General features: G+C 41.3%; 1 protein-coding gene across 1 annotated transcript in view; it reads left to right on the top strand.

Annotated features, from left to right (window-relative positions):
* Positions 1-20,236, top strand: part of SLC44A5 (solute carrier family 44 member 5) — a 75,505-nt gene extending 55,269 nt beyond the window's left edge. The window contains exons 7-22 of the mRNA XM_082053753.1: positions 621-681; positions 2,190-2,313; positions 3,423-3,506; positions 4,795-4,907; positions 5,339-5,470; positions 7,942-8,041; positions 10,383-10,475; positions 11,375-11,462; positions 12,705-12,967; positions 14,032-14,126; positions 14,502-14,605; positions 16,012-16,085; positions 17,147-17,217; positions 18,337-18,425; positions 19,020-19,104; positions 20,044-20,236. Of these exons, the coding sequence (XP_081909879.1) occupies positions 621-681; positions 2,190-2,313; positions 3,423-3,506; positions 4,795-4,907; positions 5,339-5,470; positions 7,942-8,041; positions 10,383-10,475; positions 11,375-11,462; positions 12,705-12,967; positions 14,032-14,126; positions 14,502-14,605; positions 16,012-16,085; positions 17,147-17,217; positions 18,337-18,425; positions 19,020-19,104; positions 20,044-20,156 (1,689 nt within the window). The 3' untranslated portion in view covers positions 20,157-20,236. The remainder of the gene's footprint in view (positions 1-620; positions 682-2,189; positions 2,314-3,422; positions 3,507-4,794; positions 4,908-5,338; positions 5,471-7,941; positions 8,042-10,382; positions 10,476-11,374; positions 11,463-12,704; positions 12,968-14,031; positions 14,127-14,501; positions 14,606-16,011; positions 16,086-17,146; positions 17,218-18,336; positions 18,426-19,019; positions 19,105-20,043) is intronic.
* Positions 20,237-24,473: the final 4,237 nt, after the last annotated feature.

The following is a 24,473-nucleotide window of genomic DNA, read 5'->3' as shown; positions in this document are numbered from 1 at the left end:
TACTAGGCTACATCAAAGCTTTGAATTGTTCTGGTTTCAATGATTACTGTTTGCTTAACGAATATGTGCAGCTGCCCGTGCAGTTGCAGTGCTGTGGGCAGCAGCATCCTTTAGAACTTGGGTACTCCACCGCGGGAGAGTAGAGTGGCTGAAACCAGGTCTTGAGGCTCCTGGGTGATCTAGAGCTGCTTAGTACTTTAGCTACAAAAATCAGTCGATCCTTGATTTTGCACTCACATGTACTGCATTGTTTGTGCCATTAATTGGATTAAATTAATGTGTTAAATTAATTGTGTTAAATTCTTACTCTTCTTTAAGAGAAAAGGTGAAGGGGAGGCAAGGAACAATTGCCCACTCACTTCTGGCTTAGATGCTGGTCCAAAGTGAGCAGATCTTTTCTTTCTTTGTCACTAGGAAAGGAAAAAATAGTCTTTTCCCAAATCACAGTGACAGTTTGGATTCTCATGTGCATCATAAATGTATGTCGCGGTTTCACCAGTCAAGTTTGGGGAGGAGGGTGCCAAGCCCAGTTTAGGGCTTTTTCTCACACTGGGTGAGAAATGAAAAACATGTGGTTATTCTTCTATGTTTTCAGCATTCCTGTTTTTTCCTCTTTTTAGTCTGTTGCTCAAGTCCTACGTGATGAAGATTGTCCTTCGATGATCATTCCAAGCAGGCCTTGTGAGTGGTTCTACTTCTTACACACATCTTCACAGATTATGAGCGTTCACATTAAAGCACAACTCCAGTCTGAAAAGTGTTTTGTGGTGAGGTTGAGGTCGTTAGGAACTGTCTGTTACCTGATGGTGACGTCCATTCAATTTGAAGTGGTTTAAAAGAATCAAGATTTCTTTTTTTTTTTTTTTTTTTTTTTGGCTATCTGTGAACATCCAGCCTGTGATTGGGTCAAGCTGAGTTCTTTCCTGCTCTTGAATCATCACTGATAACAAAAGTTTTACAGCTCAAATTGTGCCTTCCAAAACATGTGAGCAAACAGCCCCATTAGCACTGGGAAGATGCAGGGCAGACTTGGATTAAGGGGCCAAAAAGTGGTTTTGTAACTATGGTCAGCAGGTATTTCTGAGCAGATAACCACAGGTCATCTGAGCTGCAGAAGTGTAATACCAAGACTATCTGTCACTGACCCAGAAGCTCATGCAAATGAGAAATTGCTGTTTATTTTCCCATTATTTCAAATAGGCACCATGTAAACCAGGGACAGGTTATCAAAAGGAGAAAATATGGAATAAGTTAAAAAAATGTAATAAAATGGCTGTACTGACCCAAAAGACAAAAAATAATTAGCAAAGAAGCTATTATCTTATTTTAGACTACAACAAGGGGCAAAGATTACAGAAGGAGGAAAAGAGATCTTAGTTATTTCCTCAGAATAATTGGTGGGATAGATGTTCTAGACTGAATATTGAACCCTAGCATCAGTATTTTCTGGAACCTGTTAAGGAAAGCACAGAATTGTTATATCAAGTTAAAGTACAGCTGTGCAGGAGGACTGACCTTTGGAATGGAAACCAGGATTTTCTGCAGCAAGGAGCAGGGCAACATAAATGAGGATGTGAACACCTCTCCTTTTCTCTTTCTTTTATAATATCCTCTTCACTCTGTCTAGCCAATAGTTTCTATCTTTTTTCCATTGCTTCCTCTCCAAGAATATCTAGTGATAGTGTCTGGAACTGCAGCTTCCCTGGCACATAAGGAATGGGCACTTGCTGTTACTTGTTGGTTTTGATACTAGTACCATTTGTGACCCGTCATGTTGAGTCTGTCCCTGGGGGCTGGTTTGATTATTACCACGAAATGACATATTTGAGCAGCTGCAGTTTTTGTAAGCTGCCCAGATACTGACAGAGAGTAAATTCCACATTTATTACAAATTCTTAAACGGCTGCAGATACTACTGTTGTTATTTGGTGGAACCTAGAATCTCCAGTTAAAAACTATGATCCCACCATACCTGAGCTTGGACAAAAAGCCCCAGAGCATAAAAATAACAACCTTGAATATAATGGCTCTTCCAAGATTTGTCAAAGTCAACATATTGTTAGATAATCAGTTGCAAAACAATTGACTGTGAATCTGAAATGATTTAAATATGTTACAAAAGACAAGTGACGAAAGTGGAGCTTGACATGAAATTTAATATGCATGCTTTGTTTTAATGTTTTGAATAGTTCTTAAGAGATGCTTCCCAGACTTCTCCACCAAGAATGGTGTGCTAACCGTGGCAAACCAGACTACGTTCAAGGATGGAAGAGGGAAAACAAGAAATGTCACTGATCTCAGGGAAGCTGCAAAGTAGGTTTTACCCTTCTTTAGTGCTTGCTTGTTGGATTCTGAGATTGTGAAATAATTTAGGAATTAAAAAATCTGTTGTAGCAAATGGCCGAGGGTACCCAGGCAAGACTTGCTACAAATGTTCCCTCTGTGAAGTTCCATCAGGAGAACCAGCACTGCGTAATGCAGAAGTGAGCAAGGAGCCAAGAGGCTTAGTCTGATTGTCTCAGAGTGGCTGTCAATTTTTAAATAGTTCTTGTTGTTTTTCCTAGTAAAAAATAGAACTAAAGAAAGCTAAAGGAGATTCAAAATGAAGTCCTCGTGCCGCAGGACTCAGGCCAATCAGTAATGGCCTTGGCTTTTCCACCAACGCAGGCTGTCCCAGTACTGAGGGCACCTCACTGCGTCAGAGTTCTGCTGGTTTTAGGACATGTCGAAAGGTCAAAAGCGAAGTACTAGGCTCTGGTGCATGACAACACGTCCCTTGCAGAGGGACAGGAAGCATCTCCAGTCCTGGGAATCAGCCAGGATGGGAGAAGACTGCAGCAATAGGCTCAGTTTGCAGCTGGTGCCAGTCCCAGCCTGTCTGGAGCTCAGGGCACCTCACCTTATGGTCACACCTGCACCTCGGCACGTTCCTTTCTCTGGTACCTGCAGCTACATAGTCTGTTCTTTGATAAGAAGATCCTTCATGTCTTCTTAGGAAAACATTAATATGGGCAAGCGCTGCACCAGATAGGAAGACAGTTCCATAAATTTAGTGTTTTGCTTCCCTGAGCTGTTTTCTGCTGCTCAGCTGTTGGCAGTTCCAGAGTCAGAACTAGTGGGCTCTTGGTACACTGCAGTTCTCAATAGCTGACACTTTTATTGTGACATAATAAGCAACTATATCTGGCAGTAATTAGTACTCATAAAGCTTTTTTAATAAAGCTTTTTCAGAGTTTTTTTAGGCAGTTTTTTTCTTTGATGAACTGTGATTGATTTTGGCTTGGTTAAAGAACTGGAGGATAGTAATATACTCTTATCACTAGCAAAGATATTACAAATTCTTTCACTGCATTTATTTGTTGTTTAAATACATTCTGCTTTTCTACCTAAAGCAACCTCTTCTTTGGTTTGTCTTTCTTCAGCGGCATCAATAATGTCCTGGATGCAAGATCAGTTGGAATGAAAATTTTTGAAGACTATGCCATTTCTTGGTATTGGATTTTAATGTAAGATTTTTCATGGGTATTTTTAATTTTTCCAAACTCACTTTGGAGCATGCAGGGAATTAAAAAATAAATCATGTATGCGTTTGTTACCAATCCTACTTTTAAACTCAAAGAGCAACAGTAATATCCTTTCTCACATGGTAATAACTTTGTGGTTCTGTACCTGAGGTAAGGATAGCTCAGCATACAGACATAGCCTGTCAGCTGATCTGGAGTAGCTTTTAATATGGGAAAATGCAACATGCTAGGAAACCTTTAAAGGGCTATGACTTAGACCAGCTTACAAAGGTTTAACTAAGCTGATGTCCTTTTTCTTGTCCCTCTGCCCATCTGGCTTATTTTGCCCAAAACATCTGGTTTTGATGGTTTATGCTCAGGCTGACCCATTTTTTATCTTTAACTGACTAAATAAGCTGGGAACATTGAGAAGTTACTGAACACAGGCAAGAAGAGATTTTAAGTTTTTCTGAGTCTGTACTAATAACAAAATTCCAATGTAACACCTACTAAAAATTCTGAGAAATGAAATGTTCTGTGAAGCATCTGGTTTTTGGGTGGGATTTTTGTTCACTTTGCTTTATTCATGTTGCTTTAGAAGGCCTCGCTGGGTAAAAAGGTCTTTCACAGTTATTTTTTGCTTTCTGAGAGTGAAATGAAAACAAGTATTTCCTTACCACAGACTTGATAAAGACACTCTGCAGATGTGTTTTGCAGGGGCCTCGTTAATAGCTCTTAACAGTTTATTTTTATGCATCACAATGCCCTGATCATTTCCTCTTATGATGGGTAGAGTCACTGGTTTTCCTCCTAAACTTAATTCTTTTTTTTCCTAGGAAAGCTCGTAGGATGTTACTTTACTAACATTGTTTCTTTGCAAGTAGGGATTTTTAATGGAGGACATAAACCAGCAACCTCCACACACACAGGTATTCCTCCAGTTTAACTTTCTGTGCCGTAGACTGGACCATGACCTGAAAAAGGCCGTGAGTTGTTCAGCTGCTGTAAATTAGGAAAAAGTCATTGCGCTGGTCCTGCTCAGCCAGCCTGGAACCTGGTGTATACCAACATTTCTGGCTCTGCCCTGTGTGATCATCACAAATAAGTTATTTGTTTCTAACAGCACGTAATAGCCATGAGCATGTATTACATAAGGAAGATTGTGAAATACATTTTTACAAATCATTCTCTTATGTGAGATGAAGTTACCTGTATTTGGGGTACCAGGCATGCAAGAAAGTGAAGCTTCTCACTCTTGTTTTCACTCTGTGTGTGTTTCTTGTCATTCCAGTGGGCTGTTCATTGCAATGATTGTGAGTCTGCTCTTCCTTGTGCTATTGAGGTTCATGGCTGGGGTTCTCTTCTGGATTTTCATCTTTGGTGTGATTGGAATTATAGGTTATGGTAAGTGTAATCTAGCCTCTGAGGCTGTTTTTCCTTATTGCTGAAGTTTTGGCAAGGAAAATCAGTAATTACATCAATTAAGTGGTACAACTGGGAGAATTAATGCCTAGTTTTAGACACAGTTAAGTGAGAAGGGCTTAAATGGCAGTGAAATGTAGTAAGAATCCAGCTGTGCTGATACTTAGCACCAGATATAGTAACTTGAATTATGTACCCACAGTATGCTTGGTCTGTATTCACTTGTACTGATATTTCTTTTCTATACATGTGATGTTATAACTGACTAGTCTCACAGTAATGCATTTTTGGTTTTTGCTTAACTGACATGCTGAGGACCAACATTTGGCTTGTGCAAGTTTGTTTTTATTTAAACTTGTCTTTTATTTAAACTTGTCAGAAACATTTGTTTTATATTGATTGTTTTTTAAAAGGCATCTGGCATTGTTACTGGGAGTATGATCATCTCAAAGGAATACCTGGATCTGACCTCACTGTTTATGATATTGGATTCCAGACAGACTTCAGAGTGTACCTGCAGCTGAGGCAAACATGGTTAGCGTTTAGTAAGTGCCCTTTAAACTTGGCATCTGTTAATGGATGTTCAGGAGAATCAATCACTGTCTTGCTCTGGTTTCTGCTTTGTTAAATCTCCTTCTCTACGTATGTCGCTCAGAGGAGAAAGCAGAATTCTCTTTCTCTGTATTGTGCAAAAATCTACTTGTTTTTGCAAGGAGACTGGTGTATTTTAAGGGTTGATTAAGCAAACACACTAGTGATGAGAGTGAAAATGCTTGTGTTATTAGCATTCTATTTCCTGTGTGTTCAGTCTTCATCACGGGGAAGCAGAAGGCAATCACTACATTAGTCCTGGTGTAGTTGCATAAGGCATTTTCCTCTCCTAATCTGTTGATTCTCCCTCTTTGAGGGCCCCAGAAATTAAATTAATAGGTCTACACATTTTTGTAGAGCTGTTTACATAAAGGTCACTGAATTTTCTTGGAGCCTGATCTGAGACTGTGGAATGAACAATTGCAAATTTCATCACCTTTATTTTCAAAAGTGCATCATTACCTTCTCTTGCAAGGGCAATGTATTTAAAACAAAATCCTGCTGGAATGAGACAGCCTGCAGCATATGCATCCCTCCCCAGGGAAAGGGGCGGAGGAGAGAACAAATACTTGTCAAATTACTTGCATTGCCATTACTGCTCTATTAGAAGGCACACAGACACCAACTGATGATGAATGGGACATAACTAAAACATTGCCTCTCCCTATTGGTGACTAAATTAATAGAGCAGTAGTTTACTGCTTAAATCACCTCTCTCTGCTTTGCGTGTTCATTTAACTGTATGTTGGATCATTGAGCTCATGAGGCATCCTCTACATATTGCTGAGGCAGGGCTTTTTAATATGCTATCCCTAGAGAATAATAGAGCTTTATTTTGTTTTTCCTTGTAACTCTCCAAGCTCTGATTCTCAGCAGCCAATGTCTAGTTTATCTAGAGGTCAGTGTCACTTTCAGATGAGTAAGTTGAGGTAATCAGGAATTAAATTGCTTTTCCAAAGTCACACAGCAAATCAGTTAAATATCCTTGAGGAAAACATGGGTCCTCTTAGTCCTAGTCCAGAACTCATCATGTACTGACATTGCTTTCCTTCTTCACAATGTTTGGGACAAGCTGCGTTAACTTAAGAGAGCTGAACTGGAATGAGACCAGCTTTAAAGAAACCTGGTTGTGTATTCCTTCATGGGGAGCTGTATCAAAATAGGGTCTGAAATGCATGTAACAAAACCTTTGTTCTGCACAAAGTCTGTGGCTCGGAGCAGCACAGCGGTCACTGGCCACCTGCAGTTCTGGTGGCTGGGGGTGCTGCTCATGCCTGGGATCGTAATCTGACATCTGTGACTGTCCCTGTCTGGATTCTGAGACCGTGTCTAAGCTGTGGGACCTGAAGCCAGTTTCCATGTCCCTTTGCAAACCTCCATACAAGCCAGGGCTTAGGGATACTGTCCCTTCTGTCTTCTTCTTCCACAAAACTTCTTTGTTTCAGCTGGAGAAGCTGGGTCCTGCTGTGTCCAAACATCCGCAGTGGCTGGGCTCATTTACAGGTGGTCTGAGCATCTGAAGTGCCCAGAATTAATGGCTGTGTCTGTCTGAGGAGGTGTGCTTCAGACATTAAAGACTCTGTCTTCTCTAAATGAAGTCCAGAGAATTTCATTAGTTTCTACTGCAGAAGTAGGTTTTGAACTGACACAAATAGAAATCAAACTGACAGAGACTCTTTAAACCAGATCTGGGTTGTGAATCAAACACTGCTCAAAACTGAGAGAGGAAATGTTCTGGGACATGGTGCTTTCAACCCTCTGACCTCAGAGAAAGTTTGTATGATTCCAGCAGCACAGCTGGAAGGTGAAAAAAAGTGTCCCTAACTGCCCTATCTTAGCCTCTTCTTCTTTTTTACTCAAATAAGGTGAAAGGAGCTCATGCCAGGTTAATACTCAAACCAACCTATTGATTTGAGTACATCTAAATGTTAGAATAATATATATATTGGGAAAAATGCACTCTTCCTTAAAAAGTTGATGCTTCATCTCCATTCTATTTATTTTATTTATCTAAATACTACAGATTATCAGCATTAGAATATAAATATGCAAAATGCTTGTTAATGAAAAGTAGAATTTAAGAGTGAGCGATATCTAAGGCCAAATACTACAGTCACATTTAAGTAAATTATTATCTTTGAGAATGATATGTTCTGTTTTTCTTCTAAATTTATACATGCTAATGTCAGGGTCCTGCACACTCTAACTCTCTGATGCAGAATTTCCCTACACTGGAACTTACAAAACTATGAAATGGGATTGAAGACTGGCAGGTACAGTGTGAGAAAGAGAGAACTGCTCTAGCAGAGAATTGTATGGAGTTCCTGAACTATAGTATAAAATACAAGGAAAACAAAAAGCAATTTACAGAGACAGGATGTTGGTTTGTTTCTTGATAGATCTAACTTTGTGTGTTTGTTTACAGTGATAATACTTTGTGCTGTTGAGGTCATAATCATACTGATGCTGATCTTCCTAAGGAATCGTATCCGGATTGCTATTGCACTTTTGAAGGAAGGTAGTAGGTAGGTTGGTTTGATTTTAATACAGTTTGAATTTTATTAAATGATCTCTAGAGTACACTGTTCTTGAGCTTCATCTTCCGCTACCAAGGGCATAAAGTTGGGGGTTAAAATACAACACCAGACTTGCTGAGCTGAACAGGTAACATGAAGAATTCCAGTTCTCTGTTAATGAGGGTGTGCTTACAAGAGGTTTCGCTTTTGCAGTCAGACGTTTCTTGTCTCTCAGCCCCCTGCCTTAAGGGTACATGCAAGTGGTACCGCGGACCCTCAGTGCAAGGTGTTATCAGCAGAAATGCCAAGTGTGGTATGGTGTTCACAGGAGCCTGGGACTGCAGCTGCCAATTCTGCTCAGTCCTTGGGTTGTCTCTGGGGTGATATACTAGTGGTAGAACATGGGTGTTGTTTTGGCTGTGGCTTTTATTTAGGAAAGACTGAATTCTTCTGGCTTAAATCAAAGTTTTGTGTGGACATGCATGAATGTGCAGAGAGAACAGGAGACTTCCATCACCAGACACTGTAGCATGGTGCACTCCAAGTGCTTCATTCCAGCTCTGAGCACAGAAGGAGGCAGAGCAGGGTGTGAGAGCTGAAGGCCTGGGAGACCTCCTCATTTTGTGTGTCCTGAAATCTGCACAGACTTTGTTTGGAGTGGCTCCTGTTTTACACAGTGGCAACACTTAGTTCTTTTATTTTTTTTTTTAATTGGAATATAACAAAGTAGGAATGGACTTAAAACATCAGGCCATTGGATTTCATTGCAAACAGGCAAAGCTCTCGTAGGCCTGGGAAGCAGAGCTCTGTTGTTAGAGCACACGGAATTAGTTCTGAGTTTACCTGTGTGCTCCTACTTGTAGTTTTCTGTCATCTCCGTTGACATCGTGGCTCCCAGGAGTCAGGATTTGGGATTTTTGTAATGGGATTAAGAAATACTGAAATTCTACCCTCAGCCAGATACCTGTTTCCTGTCTTATGGTACTGTGCAATTAGACCATAGCAATTTATTTTGGCAGCACTAAATTATACTCTTTAATTCCTGTTCATTAAAACACTCTGCAACACTTTTGTTCACAGCCCTGACAGGTAGAAGGATTTCAGAAAGTTCATAAACTTCCTGCTGAGAAGTAATAACATTCTGTAGTTCTTTAGCAGCATGGAAAGGTCACTCGAGAGTGATGTTTTTTATTCTCATGCATAATGCATGAGGTGAAACACCGTATATCATTGCTGTAAACCTAACAGACCATGCCCTGTGTTCAGGTAGACGAAAAATAAGCTGCTAATGACTGGAAATCAAATTACATTTTTCAATGCCTTTTAACTACTCTTTCAAAAATATTACAACTATAATGCTAATAATTGACTTGAAATCCATGGTTAGAAACAATTATAATTTGTAAGTGAGTTTGTTGGAGTAACTGTCCGTGTTATTGGAGGTAACCGAAGGCCCACCATGAGCTGCCGAACGCTGCTCATGTGCAATGGTTGTTTCTTGGACAGCATAAGGCTCTGTCCTCCTTTGTGACTCTGGACTTTTGCTCTTGACCCCTTGATTGCACGTGACAGATCCCTTGCATTCCCCCAGCATTTACTAGTTTAGTGGCAGGAACTGGATAAATTTGGCTCCTTTTACATTCTAGAAACTGCCTTCTATAAAATAAATAACGTCAGAAGGGCCATGAATCATAGGAAAAATACTATAGAAATAATAAGAGAAAAACGGCTTGTGGTAAGCTTTACAGGGCCACTGGAGAGAAAATTCAGAGTAATGGGAGAGGTGGATGACAGGAGTGTAAAGGAGTGCAAGGACAGTCGTTCAGTCACAGGCAGGTGTGAGCATATCCTGGCCTTACAAAGGTGAGTTGAGTGTCCCTGCCCCAAAACAGTGAGGACTTAAGGCAGGAAAGGGCCTGGGAACAGAGTCCTCAAGTACAAAGTGGCAAGAGGTGATTTCAGGTGTGCAGGAGCTGAGGGAAGAGTGTGGGAGCTGAGCAGAACTGAACAGGGAAATAAGGGGTCAACAGGGAGAGGTGACTGAAAGGTCTGTGACCTGGAGAGAGCTGAATCTGGGAAGCAGATGGAGAAGGAGGACACAGAAGACAGACTTGAACCTGGCAAGTTGATAAAGGTGACTGTCGTGCTAAAAGCGGGGTGGTAGAAATGACAAAGTGAAGATGTGAAGACATTTGAAGAAAGAACCTGGAGTATTGTGAGATCTCAGCACTATATTATGCTGCCGCTGACAAGGAGCTCAAAGTAAAAAGGATGATGCTAGAAGAGGACCGACAAAGAACTTGTCTCTTAAATTGTTGCAGCTTACTGATATGTTTTGTTTCTTCCGTAGGGCTATTGGCTATATAATGTCTACATTGTTCTACCCAATTGTCACCTTCGTTCTCATTGCAATTTGTATTTCCTACTGGGCTGTGACAGCTGTGTATCCTTCTGTCTGTGTGCCTCTCTGGAGGAACAGTCTTCTGGTCCTCAAGGCCAGATAATTCTCTGCTGTTTCACCTTAACCAAACCAGCATTTAGAGGGCTATTTGGTCACTTAGCACTTGCTGCACTGATGCACTGTTCTCACGGCACATTTGCACATGATGTACAAATTTAATTTCATGAAAAAGAACTGGACTAAAATTCATGCCAAGGCAGAGGAATGAGACAAGACCTTGTGTGCTATGTAAGTCTGACTTTAAGGGGTGAAAAAAGGGCCCTCAGCAAAGAGTGAATGTGGCCTTTAAGGTGCTGTGTGCTCTGGAGGTTCAATGCTAGTGATCTCTGAGCTGGGATGGGCTCCAGGTGAGTTTTGTTCAGAAAAGTGTAGGAAAGGAGTGAGAGAATGTACAGTGCACCAAGTCCTCTCTAAATTGCATAACAACAACCACTGTCTATTCCCAGAACCGCAAGGGCTTGGCAAGGTATCAGAAAGGGGAAAATTGCCTTTTGAAAACAAATGGTGCTTTTACATGCAAACAGCGACAGTTATTGCTGTTCAGGACAATGTTAATTTATGCTTATGCTCTGTGTCTGCTTCTACCCAAATACGAACTGTCGAAGAACAATGCATAATCTGCTTTGTCAAAGCTGATGTGCAGGAGAGACTGAGTCACCTTTCCAGGTTATTCCCCTTGCCCCTTCTGGTCAGGGGTTATGACGGGTCTGGGATGGAGTTTGCCTCAGTTTGTCTATCAGCCCTTCACACACATCTCTGCATAGCAAGGTCAGTTTTTCTGTTACCTGCACAAGTTCTTTAGCCAGTCATTACCCCCTGCAGAATCCTGAGTTGCTCAAAGCCTACAGTTCTGTGATTCCTCCTTAAAATATTTCATTCAGTTTTCTGGCTACATCGGGAGAACCTGTATATAAAGTAATGGCTAATCAAACACTGTGCAAGTATGCAAATCTGACGTGTGACCCAGAGGTAAGTGTAACAAATACTTACCTGTAGTGAGATCTATACTAATTGCATTTCTTAATCATAATTAAATGCAATGCTAGTAGAAAATGTGTATATTTTAAGTAATGATTCCTCATGTTAAAACTGAAAATAGCACTTAGTGTTCAGATAACACTTATTTGTTCAAAGCAGTTTACAGATACAATTTTTTCTACTAAACTGTCCTGTGAGGTGGGTAAATATTAACCATTCTCATTTATAGGGTGAGAAAAGATGACATAGAAGTATAGGTTTCTTTGGAAAGGTGTTCTTGAACTCATGAGAATTCTGTTTCGTGGTCCTCAAAAGGCAATGGAAGATTTGAAAGCTGTGCCTCAGACTTGCCTAAGGACCAGCTGTGTTTTGAAGCAGAGGCTTAGCTGCTTCTGGCACAGCAAGGACCTTTATGAAGCTCCAAAAATATTTGTCTTTATTTTGTTTTGTCATCCATCAAATGTTTTGACTTGACTGTGGGGCTGAATTCAAATATTTTTTTTTTAAACTGGAAATATTTGTCAAATGTTACATCAGGGTTCTTTTCAGGTATTTACATTTCAATGTACTGCTGTGGTTATGTATATCCCAAACAATTGCCCACCCTACTGATGTCTGAACAGTAAAAAAGAAAGGGATTAGAATTCAGCTGCTTTTCTTTCATGCCCAAACTAAAATGAAAAGAACATGAAATGAACATGAAATGAACAATAGAAAGAGGGAAAAGTAATTCCATGTAAAGACTACTCCTGTTTTAATACTCTGAGATAGGTAAGAGAAGTTGCGACCACATCCACAGCTTGTGTAAAATAGCACAGCTCACTTGATTTCAATTCAACTGTGGTGATTTACCCAAACTGCAAATTTGGCCTCTGCTTTTCAAATATAGATAAATATATTTTTTTTAATGTGAGCAGATTTTTTTAAATGAAAATTAAACATTTGTGTGTCTTAGAAGCAGATTTCTGAAACTCACATTTCATGTATGTAGGTTTCAGGCATGGGGTGAACAGCCCTGTTTGCAAACTGCATAATTTAGAGTTAAGCATCTGTGTAAGACATTAATATAAATCCTTAAATATGTGAACAGGTTACATAGTATTGGAGTGCAGTGCTGAATGAACTAATGAAACATCAAGCAGAATTATATTATTTGTATTAAACTGCTAAACTTCGGAGAATGTATACACACAATTCATTGCTTATCATTGTGTTATTTTTCTTTCTATACAGACTTTTAATAGAACCAATGTGACTAAAGTGTGTCCAGGTGCTCAATGTACTTTTGCGTTTTATGGAGGAGAAAGCCTGTACCATAAGTACATCTTCATCTTCCAGTTGGCCAACGCCTTTGTCTTTCTCTGGCTGGTGAACTTTGCAATTGCACTGGGTCAGTGTACCCTTGCCGGTGCCTTTGCCTCGTATTACTGGGCCTATCGAAAACCAGCTGATATTCCACTGTGGCCACTCTTCTCTTCATTTGGACGAGCAATACGGTAAGACTGTGGAGCTTGATGCGAGTCTTGTCACGTATCCAACAAGTGCTCTTTTTACCTCTAGGGAGGCCAGACCTAGAATATCAAATGAAAATGATTAGTCAGCGTTGTGGTTTAACCCCGGTGGGCAGCCGAGCCCCATGCAGCCACTCGCTCGCTCCCCCACAGTGGCTGTGACACAGAATTGGAAGGGTAAAAGTGTGAAAACATACGGGCTCAGATAAAGGCAGTTATATGTAAAGCGAAGCTGTGTGTGCAAGCAGCACGAAGCCGGGGATTCATTCCCTGCTCCCCATCACAGGCGGGTGTTCAGCTGTCCCCAGGACAGCAGGACTTCAGCACACGGCACGGTGACTTGGGAGGACAAACACCTTGACTCTGAACACCCCTCCTTTCTCCATCTTCCCTGCAACTTTCTGCATCCTCTTATGGGATGTCCCTTGGGCCAGTGGGGTCAGCTGTCCCGCTTTGTCCCCTCCCAGCCCCTGTGCAACCCCAGCCTGCTCTGGCGGGGCAGTGGCAGGACCAGAAAAGGCCTTGATGCTGCTCAGCCACAGCTAAAACACGGGTGTGTTACCAACACAAATCCAAATCGTAGCACCGTACAAGCTGCTGTGAAGAAAACTAATGCTGTTCCGTCCAAACCCGGTACAGTCAGGAAAATGTAGTTGTTGGGGGAGGCTGGATCCTGAATCCCAATGGCAACAAGGCTGTGGCAGCTCCGTCCCTTGGGTCTGACCAACTACAAGGCTGAGCAGGTGTTCCCAGTAGGTGCACTCACCCACATACATGTGTACAACGTGTACATAGGCAGTTGGCCACACAGACTGACAGACAGATGCAGCACTCACACAAACAGCACCAGCTTCATCCCGTTCCTCTCTGGTGGATCAGGGTGAAGATCCATTAGCAAATGTAATTCCCACTAATGGACCTTCCTCCAGTTACAGTTTTATTTATATATATATATATATATATATATATACACACACACATATGCACATACTTATATAATTGTACATATACACATATGTGCAACATAACAGTTACTTATTTTGTTTTAGGTACCATACAGGTTCGCTGGCATTTGGAGCCTTAATTCTTGCAATTGTCCAGCTTATTAGAGTAATACTGGAGTACTTGGATCACAAACTGAAAGGTGAGATTTTTGAATTTATTCTACGTTATTAAGACCTCCTTTGGTAAATTCCTTACTTTCCCAAGTTGTTTTTTCAGCAATGAAAAGAGATTCATTTCACATTATTTTAGCCATTGTAGGATCACTGAAGCCAGTGAATTTGTGCTGCTTTACTCAAATTGACTCTGTGTCCTTGGGAACTTAATGCAAAGTTCATGCAGGATATGGATCTGATCTAATTGAAAGCTAGTAAGCTAAATTTGGTTGAGAGAGTCCATAACCAGAAGAAATAACATTTCTGCTTCTATCACAATTTAAGGTTTTCTTCCGAATAGCTTTCTGTGTTCTGAATACTGCTTATGAGTTCCATGTATGATGTACTCTCCTTTTTTTCAGGTACACAGAACTCCTTCACTAGATTCCTACTCTGCTGCCTCAAATGCTGTTTCTGGTGTTTGGAAAAATTCTTAAAATTTATAAACAGAAATGCCTACATCATGGTATGTGCTGTCTCTGCATGTGCTCTTCCCTGTCTGGGACACTAAAATACTCTAACCACTACTAGTTGATCAACACCCACCAGTGCTAGAATCTGCTGAATAAATAATGGGGTTTCTGGGAGTTTTCAGGAAATGCATGTGGTCCTACCATGAAGAAGTAAGATCTCTTTTTCTCTGCTTATATATTCAGCTTCCTTTCATGCCTGTCCTTGTCCATTCCCCTCACCTCCCAAAGTAAGTGGTTCAGCAACTGAAATTGTGATTTCAACAGACACATGAGCTTGTTTCATGCTGCATGTTGATGACACTTCTGTTTGGAGGCGGTGTTTGAATGAGGAGGTCAGAAGGCACATGGTATCTGTATTTCCTTATGGAAGTTAAAGCACAAACTCTTCTAGCAGCAGTGATATTACTCTAAAATAACCCTTCTTAGCTTCCAGAGAGAAATTCCAGATTTTCACCTAATTAAACATATGTAGATTTCAGCCTAGAATGTCCTGACTTGAAGAAGTTTCAGTGATTGAATGGTACAGTCACAGACTTGTCTCAAAGGAGGTGGCTGGAATGGGTCCACTATAACCCATGGTCATGCAATTGATTTTTCAAATTAATGCCATCTTGAAGAGAAAGTTTTCTTTTTGACTGTCTTGTTTACAGTTTACAAACTGACTGCACTACGGGCTGTTCTAGTAAATCTTATCCTTGTGGGCACTATTCCAGGAAGAAGAAATTATTTTGCTCCTGAATAACTTTAGCTGCTTTAGTTTGTGCTGATATAAATCCACTGACTTTGATATTGGTGTTGCAGATTTCTTCTTGAACGAGAGTAGCATCAGGTCCAAGGAGATACCTACAGGGGTCAAGTCACTCCTGTTCTACAAGTGCCAGTTGCTTTCTACTTGCTATAAACCCTTCCACTGACTCTAAACCCTGTCTCCTTCTCTGGAGACATTCAAACCCACCTGGACACATTCCTGTGCAATCTACTCTGGGTGAACCTGCTTTAGTAGGTGGGTTGGACTAGATGATCTCCAGAGGTCCCTTCCAACCCCAACCACTCTGTGATGCTGTAACTCAGTGTAGGTCACTAGCAAAGCGAGAAGAATCTCTCAGCAAATACCTTGTTTGTTCTGCTTGGCAAACTAAGTACTGAGCTTACTGCCTGCAAGATCACAAGGGCTGACGTGCTCAGCACCAGGTGATTTGGAGGGGGAAGGTGGATAATATTCTGTCCCCGCCTGGTGGGAAGCGTTGAGAGGTAACAGGTGACAGGGGGAAGTGCTTGGTGTTCGTCTCAGTTTAAGGCCGTGTATTAGAGAGAGCTACGCTTTACATGCAATAAGATTCTGGCATACAAGGAGGTATCCTAGTTATTTAAAATACTTAACAGCTATTTTATTTTGCAGATTGCTATATATGGTAAAAACTTCTGCACCTCGGCAAGGGAAGCGTTCTTTCTGCTCATGCGGAACGTGGTGAGGTAAGGGGCCATCTCCAGTCCTCAGAAGTGTCAGGATTTCCTGCTGTTGCACTCTGAACACACATTTGTTTCCTCTCCCATGTCTCCTTCAAACATCGTTGTAAACTGCGGCTGTCCTCAGCCATGGCCCTCACTTCTGAACGATGTGTAACCACAGGCTGGCCAGCACAGCCACCTCTGCCAAGCTGGTAGAACAGCTCCACCTTCGGTTCCGTTCAGAGCATCGTCTCACTATCCTTGGTGCTTTTGCTCTTAGTCAACAAGAGCAATAGATAAAAGCCAGGCATATAATTTTATTGTTCCAAATGGAGATTTTAAAAATCTTGTATATTTTGCTAATTCTGAATTGACAGGTTAATAATGACTTGTTCTCTTTAATATTTCTTAATGTTTCTCTTTCATGGTAGTCAGTGCTGTGTATTACTGTACCCATAGCCTTCAGTGCTGTCAAGAGGCTGATGATACAAAGCTCAGTTTCCATCCCATTATTTACCTGCAGTTTCTGATAAGTCAGGCTGGCAGGACTTTGAGCAGAACCTCCCTGCTGTTGCTTTCAGTGGGAGCTGCAGATTTACTGACAGTTTTTCTGTCTACCTTCATCTGTGATTGTCTCCCTGCTTTGAGGCCTCCTGCCTTTGGTCTTGTACCATGATCTCTAAAAATAGCAGATTTGTCATGTTACGGGGTCACAAAATGTGGCCAGATAGGACTGAGTGAAAAGAAAACCTACCAGCAATCTACACAACCATTGCTTCTTGTTTGGCTGTGTACCTTTCAAACTGTGATGTTTTGGTTTGGTTTATTTAACCCCCCTTCACGTGCTGCAGCAGTATCGCCACATCAAGGCCTAAGTCAACCAGAGGCTCGGAGCTCTTTGCCTGGCAGGATTAGGCTGTAACAAAGCCCAGCTCAGCGCTGGTTCTGCCTTGTGTTGTCAGGCTATGAAACCAGCAGAAGGCGGCTTCTTGGTCACATTCTGTCAACTATTCGTAGCTCTGAGGAGAAAGAATATAAATGTCTGGTTTGTGATGGTTATGTGTCATCTGTCCTTTGCTGAACAGAGTTGCAGTTCTGGACAAAGTTACAGACTTTCTTTTGTTCCTGGGGAAAATTCTCGTGGCCGGTGGTGTAGGTAAGCTAATTGATATTTTCTGAATGTATGTTTTATTTTCTGGCAACATAGCTGGATCAAACCAATTCACACCCATTGTCAGCCCCAGTTGGTTATCGTTTCTAAGAACTGAACAGAATTGCAGTTGAGGTGCCCCTGGCAGCAGACAGTGTGGGGACAAGAGGAGGGGCTGCAGGTCTGCAGATGGATCCCAAGCTGTGCTACATTCAAGCCCATTATAGCTATAAGCTATAGTAAAAGAAATATAATATTTCTAGCATACTTACAGGGTTTTCTTAGTTATCAGTAAAAATCAAAATATATCATTCATGTTTTTCTGTGACAGAAAAGTGATTTTTTTTTTAATGAAACACTTTCAGAAATTCAAGTTGGCAGTATTTCCTTATGATTCTTGTGAATTGTCACAGCAGTTTCAAAACAGCATTTTACAAATAACTGTATTTTGTATTCTGTATGCTTTAAAAAATTACCGATGAATTATATTTTAAACAAAAGTTGACAATTAGTACCAAGAACAGATCTAAAATATTTTGTACTGTTGTAGAGTGACTTTCAAACTGGGTAGCAAATTTGATTTGAAACATATCCTCTGATATGTAAGCCATGAAATACTGAAATTAACTCATGTCTCTGTCTTCTTCAAGAGTAAATTCTCTGGATCATTTCTGTTGTAGAGGCATTGGTCTGATCCAGTCATGCTTACCACTAGCGCTGCCATTTTATTCTGAAATAGCTGTATATCTTAAAGCAATAAAATTTCAACCAGCAGATTTTTTTTCTCAGTCTATTTTGTAAAAGATCCACCCAATGGTCTTTGTTATCCCGTGTCACTGTCTTGTCATTATTTATTCATTTTGCCATTAAATCCAGTAGAATGATGAAACAAAACAATTAATAAACACGTCTCTCTGGGCCAATTAATATCTTTATGGTGATTGATTCATTTACATATTTCTTCTGTCAGAATAGAGATCCTGCAGATAATTAGTATTGATGAATTTATTGTTTACAAACTCTTATTTGAACCAGCCTTGCGCCTGCTGTTGTGTCTCAGCACTCGTTGGGTGACGAGGCCTCCGCGGCAGTGCAGGGATCACTGATGCTCTGTTCTCCTTGCAGGTGTCCTTGCGTTCTTCTTCTTCACGCGCAGAATTCCCCTCTTTGCGCAGGAGGCCCCCGCGCTCAACTACTACTGGGTACCATTGCTGGTAAGGCAGCGCCTGGTCCCTGCAGACGTGCTCGGGCTGCCCGGGGCTCAGCTGGTGGCAGCTCCGGCTGTCCTCACGCTGTCCCGTGACACGGAGGTGGGGACTGGTCTGTGCTCGAGTCCTCTGGAGCCTCCAGGCACCACAGTGACTCTGCACCCGCAGAAAAACGGGTGTCACAGCTGCTCTCTTCAGCCCCCTGACAGCAAAGGCTGGTGCTGAGGGACTGATGACACTGGGGCCTTACGATGCATCTCTGTCTCCTTTTGTAGCCCCCAGAAATTTGGAAACATGTCCAAGATGAGTAGTTCTTTAGAATAATTTGGAAGGAGTTCAGGATATTCTTGGCATACACTCTCTTTGAGGATTGAAACGGCTCCAGTTTGGCAGCTGGAAAACCAGTGGCTACCGCATGTTGGGACACGGTGTCCTGAACATGTGATCCCTTTCCAAGCAGAAGTAGCTTTTGGTAGAATTACAGAGCTGCCATTAAATCCTCCCAAGTTTGCTTAGCAGACTAGGCTTCTGATTTGTGTCAACACTGCCACGTTGGTCCCAAATTAAATTTGGGGTTTTGTTGTGGTTTGGTTTTTGCAGACGGTCATTATTGGCTCCTACCTAGTTGCACATGGGTTCTTCAGCGTCTATGCAATGTGTGTTGACACACTTTTCCTCTGCTTTTGTAAGTACTATGTTTTCTTTCACTAATACCTGCAAGTCACTGGAAGAAGAGTAGAAAACCACCTTATCTGTTCTTTACAGAATTGTGGTGACATGCTAGCAGATTTTGAAATATGAACTGCTTCTGCTTTTCTGACTGGCTCCTTAATGCATTCCTCAGTGCAGAAAGTGTCTTAGTATTCAGATTTAATTAGTATAAGTGATGGAAGGTGCCTTTGTGGCTCACGGGCTGTTGTTTTTCAGATGTTTCTTAACTTTTATTAACAGTTTGCTTCTGAGTGCTTTGTGAAGCACCCTGTACAGCAATGATTCACTCAAACCTCTTGTTAATAACAAATTGAAATTTTTCAAACTAACAAAATGGAGAAAGTCTGGTGTGCTGAAAAATTATCAGACTTTATAAATTTATGCCAATTATGCAGAAAATACACTGCCATGGAGCTATGTGAAGGTTTTCTTCCTGTCCCCTCTGGTCACTCCTCACAACTCGCTCTGGTCGTGCAGACACAGCGTGTCTGCACTTTAGAACTTTATCTTTATCTTAGGCAGTGAAAAAGGGTCCAGTTTTTAAAAGTGATTAAATCCACAGCTCTCTTTGGGATGAGTTTTCTAGCAAGAAGTACCTGAAATGCCAGACTTCATTGGAGGCGTGAGGGTTTCTGAAAATTTCCACCTGTACTGCCAAACCAAAGAACAAAAAGGATATACTGGTGTTATTTAAAAATGGCTAGATGTTTATGTCTCTGCCTTGTGTAAAACCTCTTCTGGTTTGAGCAAATAGAAATTCTATAGTGTCCTTTGTCAATTTAACAATACAGTTAAATTGCCTTGATTGGGAATTTTTTGTAATGTTTGGTCTTTTGCTCTCTCCCTTCTTCAATTCTCTGTGTGTGTGTCTGCGCTGTTTTCTCTTTTGGCTGCTTTTGCTGTGTAAATTCAGGTGAAGACCTGGAAAGAAATGATGGATCTACAGCAAAACCCTACTTCATGTCAGCCAGCCTTCACCGAATTCTGGGGAAGAAGGAGCTAAGCCCTAAAAAGGCAGTGGGATAACACACATGAGACCTCAACATCCAAACAGTGTCACTTTTAAGCAAAATGTGTATAAAGTAGGCAAAAGTAAAAACCATAAATGATGCTTCTGGTTAATGGGTGATTCTTTTTTCCTTTTGCTTATATCTAAAGAAAAATGAGCAACATTGGTAACATTTAACTAGTTTGAATGCATAAACTAACAGCTGTGAAAACAAGGCCACGTTTTAATTTAGAGTGCCTATGAAAAGGAAAATGTAAATTTGAAGCTTTTTTAAGTCTATAATGATGTTTTAATAACTTTTGTAATACAAGTTGCTGCCTTAGATGACAGCAGTTTTGATAATGTTTCTTTTTATAAGTGTATATTTGTAAAAGAAATTCAGGCAATTTTTTGAAAGCACTAACATATAACCTAATTAGCCATAAAAAGATAGTTTGAGATGCTCTAGTTAAGCAGAAGATGGTACTAAATTTGTAAATATGGTGCTATGATTGTATTTTTTTGTACAAGCTGGTTCACAGCTATTTAAACTGTGATTATACATGCATTAGTGATTCCCTACACTGAAAAATGTAGTGATATTTTAATCACAGCCACAACTGCGTCTTTTGAGAAGTGATGGTACCCGCAGGTCCCAAAGAAGTTGGTCACAGAGGATTATAGTCGATGCTGCTTCAAGTGACGTTTCTTGTGAGTTGTGCTTAAAAGGTGACATAACCGAAGGTCCCACTGCACGTGGTTTGTGGTTCACACAAATGAGATTTCATCGGGTACAAGATGGTGAATGTATCATTTTCAGCTGATGCCCAAGAGAGATGCACTTGTGTCAATAGCCCCATCTCTTAACGAGTCTCTGATTGTGTTCTGCATTATGAGGGAGTTGAGCTTCACTGAAAGGAAAACCAAATGCGGTCTTTTTTTTCCTGGAAGGGAGTCTTGGCACAAGGAATTCCATTGCTCTGCCTCGCTCAGAAGGGCTCCTTAACGAGACGTTGACCAACCGGGGTGTTGAGTGCTGGGGTGTCCTCTCCGTGGGTCTGCAGGCTCTGGTGTTCACACAGTGAGGTGTTGAGACATTGAACTCGAGGATGAATTACTTAGCTACTGAAAGATGCTCCAAAAGATTTAGTTTGCTTTTTATTTATTAAATTTGCCCAGTCATTAGTACAAAATCTATTAGTAGCAACCACATTAACATTATGTTCAGTTCTGTGACCCTCCTGTTGGTGGAACTGTCACCGAGGTCAGGAGCAGCTCTGCCCAGGGAACAGGTCTCATCCTGGATCCCTTCTCAAGTCTGTTACTGCCATTAGCTGAGCTGAAAAGGTTTTAATGTATTTGTCTTGTGGAATCAGAACCACAGATGGGTTGGGGTTGGATGGGCCCTCTGGAGATCATCCAGTGCAACCCGCGCTAGGCAGGGTCACCGGGGTGCCCGAGGACCCAGCCATGCTGAGGCCTCCCCCTTTCCCCGTGTACTGAATGAGCTGTTGTGCTGCTGTCTGCTCCCCAGGTTCGTGCCGTACCCCTGCCAGATCTGGTGCGGGAGCTCAGCGCCTAAAATGCTTTTCTAGCCCCAGGAGTCCATTGGTGTCACAAAGAGAAAGGCAAATTCTTTTCCAGAAGATCAGAATGCAAGTTTCTGGGCAAAACTTACTGATGTTCCACATGCCAAAGTAACTTTGCTCTGTAACTTGTGGCTCCGGTTGGTGGCTGTGACCGCTGCCCAGGCAGTGCTGTCCCCGCGTGGGTCCGGGTGGTGCTGGTGCAGCGTGGTCACCGCAGCTGTGCCAGGATCCCGAGCACAGGGCAGGGGATCCTATGTTGTCTCTGGGATCCAGCAGGCACTGCATTCCCCAGAGCAGGAATGAGTGGTTCAGTGTAGGACTCAAGTACTGTAAAGCAAAGGTGTGCGGTTTCAAACATAACTACAGATCGTGGGCACCTTCCATGTTTGGTAACTCTTCTGGAGATGCCCTGGAGTAAACCTGACCTTCAAAAAGGGCTGAGAAACCGGCCTTGGGAAAAATCAGGCTCTTGACTGATGGTTTTCATCACCATCATTATTCTTACATGCATGACACTGAATATGCAACCCCCCCCATTATTCTAATATCTTCTGAGAATTAAGTCAGTAACATTCTGGAGTACAAGTCACCATTCTGTGATTTTAAAAGCTGCTGCTCTGATTACTGTCCATGTGCTAAAACACTTTTTTTTTTTTATTACTGTGTGATTAGTTTGCAGCTAAAGAAACTGCATTTAAATAATCAATATTTCTACTGGACTTGAGTGTCTTACTGGGAGCTCAACTGAAAAAGCATATTTCTGAATACAGCGTGCTTTTTTATCATATGAATGTAACCATAGAGTTTACTAGGAATGAAACAGAATAGAAATAGTATACAGTTATTTGATTAGAAGACTTTTGTAACAAACCTATGCATTTACTAAAGGAATTTCTAAAAGTTAAAGTTTTAAATTGTATTATTATTTATATACAGTAAAATATATATATATGTATAAATTTGCTCCACTCACTATTTTGTGAAATTATTTAGAATGTAAGTGATCATCATTTCTGAGAAGAAAATTTAAAAGCCATTTTCTTAGTGATATAATTATGAGAACTGTGAAAATACTGAGCAATACCATGTAGATTTTGTAATCAATAAATTGAATAAATAAATAACAATGATTTAATATTAAGATTGGCTTTTAAAAAATAAATTGCTATTGATGAATTAAATAGAAATTAATGCAACTATTTACTTGGGAAAGTATGACTTAAAATATTTTAAGACTAACGTATTATAGTGGTTCCCAACTAACCCTGTGGCCGGAGTCTGCAGGCTTACACCACGGAGGAAGTGCTAGTAGTGACGTTTATGGATTTGGACATTTGCTTTGTTGCATGATTTAGTATAAAATTTAAAGTTCCGTTCTTCAGAGAGTGGAACATGCAGCTATTTATAACATGGTAAAATAGGTCATACAGGCTTTGCTGCTGAGCCCACGGGAGCTGGTGCTGTGGGGTCTCCAGTGCTGGGCAATCCCCGGTGTTCCGGGACCCGCTGGTGCTTTCAGGAGCCCAGTGTTGTGGGATCTTCAGTGCTGGGGGATCCCCGGTGCTGTGGGACCCCCCACTCGCGGGGCTCAGCCGGTCCCTGGGCGCTGCGGGAGCAGCTCTGGTGGGGCAGCGGGACATGGGCAGAGCAAACTGAGCAAACTCTTGTGAGGATCTCGAACAAGCAGAGTGTAGAAACTGAGACAGAGGAAATGCAATCGTACCCACACAATCAATTTTGGTTTAGTTCAAGTTGGATCCATTGTGTCTCCCTATGGCATGTTAATGGGTGGCTTTCATTTACATGTTTTATACCAAAGTTTTAATGTCAAGCCTTCAAATGTTAAGAAAAAAAAGAGAAAGTGACCCCAGAAAACAAGAAAGATGGGATCATTTCTTACGCTGAGGGGTTTTTTTTCCAAGTAGTATTCAGTAGCCGATTCTTGGCTGTTACAAGGATGCTGAATAGTCTTTTAAACATTAGTATTTAAAAGTATGAACTATTTTACTGTTGCACGTTCTGCTGTAGAACAGGAAAAAGATGTTGGCAGACGCAATGTCAAGCTGGTTCTGGGCTGGTCAGTGAGTATTGTTCTACAAATGGGTACTCAGAGGAGTGACCGTGAAGAACAGACTGACTGTGTTTGGTGACGCAGAATGTCCCGTGGACCAGTCGCTCGGCCTGGACGCCGCGTCCTCGCTGACAAAGTGCCTTACTGGCTGTTGTTTTACCTGACTTGTATTTTGAAGTTTATTCACACCATGTAGACTACAAAACAGAAAAGGCTAGATAGGAAAAACAATATCGTCATTATTTCGAATTGATATAGAACGATGTCAGATGTGTTTGAACTGCGTGATGCAGCACATGAATTTCCCAGTGGCTGGTGTCAGGTCATGGAAGTAACTGCGTGATCTGCGAGAAAACACACGACAGTTGTGGTGTTGCAAGTAATTAAATAAAAACAATGCAAGACTGTTCCATATTTAGTAGTAGATTTTTTACAGCTTTAATTTGTGGTGTAGTGAGGTTCTGGGTAGGGCCTGTTCTGCTCTCTGTTACAATGGTCACACGTGTCGTACCCGTGTAACTGCGGGGAGAACGGGGCTCCTGCTGCTTAAAACAGAGGGGGAAAAAGCAAATACATAGTATGTTACTGTAACACAGCTGTTGGCATGTTCATAAACATAACTTTCACTCTCCATTTCAAGACTGGTAATTTGCTATTCTGGGAGTGTTTTATAAATTATTCTAAATTTTTTAACT

Source organism: Streptopelia decaocto (assembly GCF_964273445.1).
Source record: "Streptopelia decaocto genome assembly, chromosome: 5".
NCBI classification, from domain to species: domain Eukaryota; kingdom Metazoa; phylum Chordata; class Aves; order Columbiformes; family Columbidae; genus Streptopelia; species Streptopelia decaocto.
This window is presented reverse-complemented; position numbering and strand designations above follow the sequence as displayed.